This window comes from Alligator sinensis, unplaced genomic scaffold, assembly GCF_000455745.1.
Source record: "Alligator sinensis unplaced genomic scaffold, ASM45574v1 scaffold1290_1, whole genome shotgun sequence".
NCBI lineage: Eukaryota > Metazoa > Chordata > Crocodylia > Alligatoridae > Alligator > Alligator sinensis.
Genome location: NW_005843103.1, coordinates 62,917 through 70,928, shown reverse-complemented (window position 1 = coordinate 70,928; position 8,012 = coordinate 62,917). Strand labels below are relative to the sequence as shown.

Here is an 8,012-nt window from a genome sequence, read left to right as displayed (position 1 = left end):
CCTGAGCTGCAGGGTGGGGAGGAAGAGGGGGGCCTGGTGCTTCCCTCTGTGGCAGAGGCAGCCCTCCTGCATGTGGCATCTGCCCGCAGACACCTGGCCCAGGCAGTCCTGGGGGGGCACCACAGCTGTAGTGGGTAGCACCAGGCCCTCACACAGCTCAGGCAGGCAGGCAGGCTCCGGGCAAGAAGAAAAAAAAGATTAGGCTCACTGCTTCCCCCCCCACCCCCCCCTTCTGTGGAACCTGCCTTCCCAGGCTGCTGCCTGCACAGCCCCTGAGCCGCACGGAACCTGGTGCTTCCCTCCACGGCTGTAGGGTAGGAAACTAAAACTCCTCGGAGGCATTTTACTTTGCAGTGCCCCAAAGTCATTTGCTGCGTCCCAAAGTCATTTAAGGCGCATTAAGCCACCAAATGTGCTACAGCGGCTGGAATTAATGCACTATACGCCGCTGAATGTGCAGTCAGTAACGCCCTTAAAGCAGTGCAAAAGGCATTTAACACGCTTTAAAGGTGTCACCTACAAACGACCCGAGATAATACTTTAAAGAATAGTGGGACAACTTGGTTGTAATGAAATAATACCCTTTCAGACTGGATATTTTAAGATGACTGCATATTTGAAACTACTGTTTCAAGGGAAATTACTGTTTCCATATGTCTAAAACTAGGTGATACTCTTTGTGGGATTAAGCACTGCATAATTTAAAAGACCACACAACTCTGGTATTGCTTTGGGTGAGATACTTCTCATTGCCAATAGCTACATGCAACTGCTGGAATGTAGCATGCTAATAAATTAAATTAAATTTGATATTTGCTAAGCATGCATGCTTGCCATTTGGTTACCAAAAAGCTGCTGTTATCATTTTGCAGGTAAATACAAGCGGTGGTTAAATGCAGGGAACTGAAGTATGCCACATACATAAAATGCCAGTTATTTTGGAATGGCAGCTTCTTGAACTCACAATTTGTTTAAAGCATGGAAGCATTAAACAACCCAGTTTATGGGGTCCCCTCTCCTTTGCAAACATCACCAGCACATTCTGCTCCATGGTCATAATAGATCAGAAGAAGAGTGGGAGCTCACTAGTCCAGCTGGTCACAGTTGCAGGTCTTCACAGTACATTGCCTTATATTGGGACAATGGGACACAAACCAGTGGAAAAGCTAAGAGCTATAGAAACTCACCAGTGTAGCACCTCCTGCTGCTCCTTGTACAGCTTCTACTGCTTAGATCAAATCCCAGTTTTCCCATGTGGGACAGTCTGCTCTTTGTTTTAATCAGAGGAGGGAGACAAGGTGCAGTTTTCCATTGCCCTCTCCACCATGTCTTCCCCCCCCCACACTTTAAACATTTATTGGGCTAATAAAGGGATAAATGCCAAGGGCAACTGACCACTTTAACACTGGAGGCTTTGGCCTCTTTGTTGAAAAGAACACACCCGTTTCTCTCCAGACCACAGAACCTGCTGCCTTGACATGACTTTTTGGTTAAGAGGTGTAAATTAGAGAACATCATCAGATACTTTTTACTGCCTTAACCAAATCAGGAATAAATCCTGGAGTCTGGCTACTATAGCTTGACTCTGTTGTTAGAAAGCAACTGTAGACACAATGAGCTACATAGCATGGCAATTTGTTTTCAGACTTTCGGGATAGATCCTCAGCTGGTGTGAACTAGCATATCAATGGTTTACCAAAAGAGTTACTAACCCTTTAAGTTTCAATGCTACTAAGCTCTGGAGCCAAAATTAATATTTCTGAGGATAACAACAGAACAGATGGAAAACTGTACAGATAATCCTTCCTTTGAATTCAAAGCCAGGGAGAAACTAAACTGCAACTTATTTATTCATACTTGATCCTTTGAGTTTTGTCCTGGGATAGCCTTATGGGTTTCTTATTGAGTTTAGTGTGAACTTCTAAAAGAAGGAATTTGGCCCTAGATGTCTACATGCAAATGATAATTTCTCTCTGCAAAATTCTCCTACCTTCCCACCATCATCTTAGATGTTTATTTACTTAAAAATTGATAGTGATCCCCAGCAGCATGGCAGAGGGCATCTTACCTCAAAGAAAACAATTAGCAATACTACAGTGTAGCTACATTAATAATTTACTTTCCTGTTTGTTAATACCTATCATTCATTCTTCTATTTTATTCCAAAGGAAAACAAAATACAGTTCTATGATTCTAGTTCTGACCACCACCACTTTGAACTGAAGCTCAAACTCTTGGTATACCACTAGGGGGAAGCAGGCTTTAAAATCTTAATAGGCCCTCCATTGAGGATACTTCACCACTAATGGAAAGTGTAAACCCAATGAGAGGAACTGGAAACATCTCCATCCCCATGATGGGGCTTAGCTAGATAGAATCTAACTGCTTGAGTTACCAATTTAAGCAAAAACCAGAAATAGTACATTCTGGAGCAGCTCTTAAAATTTTCTGTTGTATGCAGTATTGGAAAGATTCTAGTGTTCTCACACCATTTTTTTATCACATAGGGAAAAAACCTTTCCTTTTTTCTTTTAGCCATTCTGCTTCTCTGGTTTACTTCATTTCTCAGGTACAAAAGAGGTATGGAAGTGGGGTTTCTTAGTTAACTAGCATTTCTTTCTTCTACAGAATTACATTTACATAATAAAATGATATTTAAATCAGTAGTTCTTTTTAGCTGGTTTGCATGCTAACTCATTGACAGAAGTGATAAATATTTAAAGGAAACATAGACACCACCAATTTATCAATAATCACATTGTGATCAAAATTTGGACTTGCTATTGTTACAAGTAAAAATTCAGAATTAGACAGACATTGGAGGGGAAAACCTCTCTCTTTCCAATGTGATCATTTTGTAGAATTAACAGTACCTTTGTGATTGCCATTACTCTCAGGTACCTTGCAATTTGTGTAGATTTTTCCACAAAGCACCAAGAAAGAGAGAAACATTTATGATAATAAAAAAATGAAATTGTAAAACTACTCTAAAATGGAGTAGAGACATGGATGCTCTGAAACAACTGTAAGCTCCAGTTCAACTTATTTGTCAGCATCAATTTAAAATACGAGTGAACTTACCTCTCCTCCAGTGCAGGGAAAGGGACTTGAGTATCTAGAAGTGCAAATTGCTCCTTTCTTTGTCACATCATCTTCTAGGCCAAAGGTTGCTGAACAGTTAGTGGCAAAATATTTGTAAGGCTTCCATGTTTTCCCAAAATCCTGAGATCGCTCTAGAACCATTGCTGCTGGCCTCGCTGACTTGAACACCATGATTAAGTGAGTGAAGTAAAATTCAGCTTCCAAATCCAGCTGGATTTTCTCCCTGTGTACATCCTCAGCTGACTGCCACCACGTGCGTGGATATCGGAAAGAAGAGTCAGCCATGGCAGAGGGCAGGTGAGCCAGGTGGGAATACGCAGCATTGCATTTGTTGCACTTGGGCTGCTTACAGGTCAGGTCTGCGTTCTCACTGTATGAGCAGTAAAACTCTGTGGAGTTGAGTCCACATGTGGTATCTGTCCACAATCTCCGTCCGTGAGCTAGGTTTCCCATCCTAGGGTTGCATGCTTTTTCACAGTGAGACCCAACTCCAACAACATTGCTTAGCCCTAAGTGGAGGAAAATACAATGTCAATTTAGAGCAACACAACTGTCGTGGCTTTGTGCTCAGCCTACAGTGCAATCCTCACATACCGTAATAAACATTATGAAGCCCAGTAACTCCTGGGCTTACTATGGCACCACTGCAGTGGGAAATGGAAGGCCTCCTCTTTCTACTCCATGTTAGGGAAAGTCAAGCTCCTTTCTGAACTATCCCAGGAGGTCCTGTGGGTTTGGAGTGAAGCTTCCTGAAAATCCCACAAATATTTTTAGTATTTGAGGAAGGTGTTGAATAGCCCTCCCTACCCCAAGATCCAAAAGGAGACCTATGCAGTCATAGGAAAGTCATAAAACTATGGAGATGGGCTGGTCCAAGCATACGCGGACAGCAGTAGAACTAGGGATGGGCAAGCAGGGCACCAGACCTGGGCACCAACTTTGGAGGAGTGCCAGGATTCCCCACCCCCCAATCCTCTCAGAGTTCATGCTGTGGTAGCAAAAGCAATTCTACAACATTGCTCTTATAGCAGCAGCTGGGTGCATAGACACCACACTACTGCTTTAAGAGCAACAGCTGGGATGGGCAGATCATACTGTAGTAGCTGTGGTGGCAGCACTTGCTGCCACCACCACTGGGCACTGTTTTTGAGTCCCTACCATAGGTGAGATTCCTGTGCACCCCCACAACTTGGAACCAGTGCCCCTCTGAGCTCAGCAGCACCTCTCCCCCAGGACTGCCCAGGGCACAAACCCTGCTTGTACCTCTGCCCATGGTCCAGATGATGCAGGAGAAAGGGAGGTAAGCTGTAGGAGGAGAGTCAGTTGATGTACTTTAGTGTTTCTGCTGTGCAAATAATAGTTCTCTGAACTTCGAGGTTAATACAGCTTAAGTGAAGTCAAGAGTGTGGTAAAAATATTTCACAGCATTCTACCTATGCCCTCCAATAGTCAACGCCCTTCCCCAAACTCTCCATCTGCAGCCAGCATCCCACACTGCTCTCCACTCTGAAAGAAAAACCTTCAGTTGAAACGTTGCTGGTGAGTTGCCCTGCAATTTAGTCTGTTTAGTTTTTGCTTAGGTTTGTCTAGAAGTCTTTTTGATTTTTAAGACTCATACAATTCAAGTGTCCAAGCAGAAAATAAAAGTTACCCTGGGAGTTCAATATGAAGCTTTTTGCAGTTACAGTCATGGTTTGGTAGTTTTTTTACTATAAACCTTCCATCTATTTGTAAAGAAACTGGCAGTTTCTCAGGAATTAAATTGGATTTTATGACCCATAACCATTTACCTTTAAAACAAAAGGGCTCTAAGGACTCCAAGATGGGCATACCAAGATATTTTAGATGCATAATATGTTCTTTATCATAACCAGCTTTGTACATGGATGATACCTGCCCCTCCACTCCCTTTTTGGAACATTTTGCTAATTCTGAGTGTTATTTCAGTTTAACATCTAATACATCCTGTCTGGGGGATATTAGAATTATCCAACTCCTGTCTACCGGGCAATAATTGTACTGGGGTTCTCCCCTTCACTAGGAGAGGTAGGCTTAATGATGCCATTTATCTTCCTCCAGGTTTCTACTTGCTACTAACAATGACCCATTCAGGTTATACAGACTACATGGAAAAGTGTGTGGAACACTGGGTCTATACATTTATTATAAAAGTACTTAAACAGGTGAATTGCATTGGATAAACACTCTTGGGAAATTGTTACTGAGCAAGAAACTTATTTTACTAAGTCACCTCCGGGAATAAGCTATAGCTAAAATTAAGCAATCCTAACTCAAAGACAGAACACACTCATGCCCATAAAAGTAAATAAACACAACTGTAAAATTCAGTTAACACTTCAGTCTTCTAGAGAGCCTTTGCAAAGCATTATACAAATATTAACTAACCTATACAGCTCATCTGAGAGGCCGGTAAGTAAGTGCTATTATCATGTGTATTATCAATGAGGCCTGCCATGGGCTGGTTTAATTTAAGTGTTGATAGCTTTCTTGGGTTGTTGAGGTAGTTACCCAACACAGGGGAATTACCTGTTCAGCAAACAAGTGAATGCTTTCTGTAGTGCCCTCTGCCATTTCACCTTAAGCTCATTACCTCTACAAGAAAGCACTTTGGGGAAGACTTGAGATAGGAGTGCTTTGTCAGGACTGCAGTATGATTTTGAAAGTTAACATAGAGCACTATCTTTTTTTGTGCAGCATTATACAGCACACAGAGACACAGGACCAAATCCTGGACCCATGGAAAAAGTCAATAATAATGATTTCACTGGTGACAGGATGTCATCCACAGTCCTGCCACAAGGAGCTACAACAACAGTTCAGATGCATAATGCATTCTACTTCAAATGAGCAGTGTAAATAAACCACTTGTCTATAGCCTTTTTAGAGACCTATCCCTTCAGGGCTCTCTCTGACCAGGCTGGGTTCTGTCATGGGATGCTGACTACCAAACTCCCATTGAAGTCTATAGGAGTTGAGACTACTCATCACCTCTCAGACCCATTCAACCCAGCAGCTTCAAGCCCTTACTCATATAGCCCTATTGATTTTAATGGGCTTGGTATCCATCCTGTAGTTCCTTTCTCATTTGGGGTCAAATCATGGGTCTACTGAGGTCAATGGGAGTTATGCCCTTGACTTCAATGGGACAGGTCTTTGTTGTGTGCACACACAAAGCCATTTCATGTTCAGTGGGGGCAAGGAGACAAAGCAAAGCCTTTTAAATGGCATGTTTCTCCAAATAAGAAAACCCAGGCTGATGGATGCAAAGTGTTGCAGATGATGAGCTGTGACAGTTTTCTGGCATAGGGCTGTTTACCACAAGACCGAAGCAAGATAGCATACTGGTATTAAAGCATAAAGATTTCCACACTGTCAGCCACAAATGCATAACAGCTTTTTCACATCCAAAGAGAGGTGCTTTCTCCACATTCACACACAATCGTTAAATTTAAGTACATGCTAGTTCAAACCCTATATAGTATACATGCCACTGATCCGCAGTCTTTAGTAATGATGAACAAGTGCATGTGGTGCACACCATGATTCACCTTTAAAATATCCAGGAAAAAAATCATATGGTTCCTGTTCCAGTAATTTTTTTTCTGTTGAACCAATTGCCCCAAGATATTTTACTTTTGCAACTGATTGTATTATTTCCCCATAACAGGCTGTTTTAAAAAAAACACACCAACAGTCAGCCTTCCAGTTGAAAACAGCTCCAGGAAACATTACATAAACAGTTTATATAACAAAATATGAATGCCCAAGTGTCTGAAATGTTTAAAAATCCTTCTATGGAAAGTTTTAAGGACAAAGTATTTACTCAGAGTTTACATATGGGGAGGGTGATGAGAATGGTTTCATCTGTGCACCGGTTTTGACATCACTGCTGTCAAGATAATCACTTTGAGCACTAGACAGGAAACTCCTTTCTATGGGGGCACCATTCCTGAATGCAGTGATCATCCTTAATTCTGCTTCCCTGCAAAGTAAAGGTACTACTCCAGCATCGCGTTTGGCACCCCGGGGTGTCAGCTCTAAGGGGTAGTAGAGTCCAGGCACGCTTATCTGCTTTCAGATCTTTGCCTTGTGCATCAGCTTGCAAGTCCGAGTTGCTTCAGAAAGAATGGAGGTGTCCGACTTTCCCCTCTGGAGTCGGATGCGATGGGCAGCACACAGCACTGAACAAGAGCGTCACCTCCTCTACCCCCGACAGCGCCGGGTTCTCACTGTCTGGTGCACTGCCCTGCCTAGCCCTGCCTGCCTCCCATGCATGCCAGGGGCTTCCCACCTGGTCCAACATTCACCTCCGGCTTTAACTCTCTGCCGGTCATGCCGTCCCACCCACTTGTGTTCCTTTGCTTCTAGCTAAACACCCCCCTTCCTGGATGCTCACGGTCCTGAAATACTTGCAGCCCACAGCAAATGGCAAGGGGCACACGGGGAGCCTCCAGCAATTCCCCTGCCATGCAGGGCTGGAGGCGGAGGACGCAGGGGAGCCTGCCGCCGCGCAGGTGCCGGGGAGCGCACTGCCCCTCGCGCAGTTGGCTGCCAGGGCTGCCCAAGGGGCCCGGGCGGCAGGGAAAGGGCGCTCACGGTCCTGAAATACTTGCAGCCCACAGCAAATGGCAAGGGGCACACGGGGAGCCTCCAGCAATTCCCCTGCCATGCAGGGCTGGAGGCGGAGGACGCAGGGGAGCCTGCCGCCGCGCAGGTGCCGGGGAGCGCACTGCCCCTCGCGCAGTTGGCTGCCAGGGCTGCCCAAGGGGCCCGGGCGGCAGGGAAAGGGCGGAGTGGGGGCGCAGAGCAGGAGAAGCCCGGCGCCTCCCCACAGCGACCTGCCGCTCCCTGCACCCGCGGGCTGGGAGGCACTTGGCTCGGCCGCGCCC

The 8,012-nt window shown here is 44.7% G+C and overlaps 1 protein-coding gene across 3 annotated transcripts in view; it reads right to left on the bottom strand.

Annotated features, from left to right (window-relative positions):
• The window catches only part of NTN4 (netrin 4), an 84,536-nt gene extending 79,919 nt beyond the window's left edge, over nucleotides 1-4,617 (bottom strand). The window contains exons 1-2 of one of the 3 annotated variants that reach the window (XR_003092127.1): nucleotides 3,697-4,615; nucleotides 3,082-3,611 (exon numbers count right to left, since the gene is read on the bottom strand). Coding sequence is in view for 2 of the 3 variants with exons in the window: in XM_025193804.1 (XP_025049589.1) it covers nucleotides 3,082-3,555 (474 nt within the window). In the remaining variant the exon portion in view is untranslated. Of the gene's footprint in view, nucleotides 1-3,081; nucleotides 3,612-3,696 lie in introns of all 3 variants that reach the window. The other 2 variants (XM_025193804.1, XM_006037357.3) reach the window with 2 other exon arrangements.
• Between the last annotated feature and the right edge of the window lie 3,395 nt (nucleotides 4,618-8,012).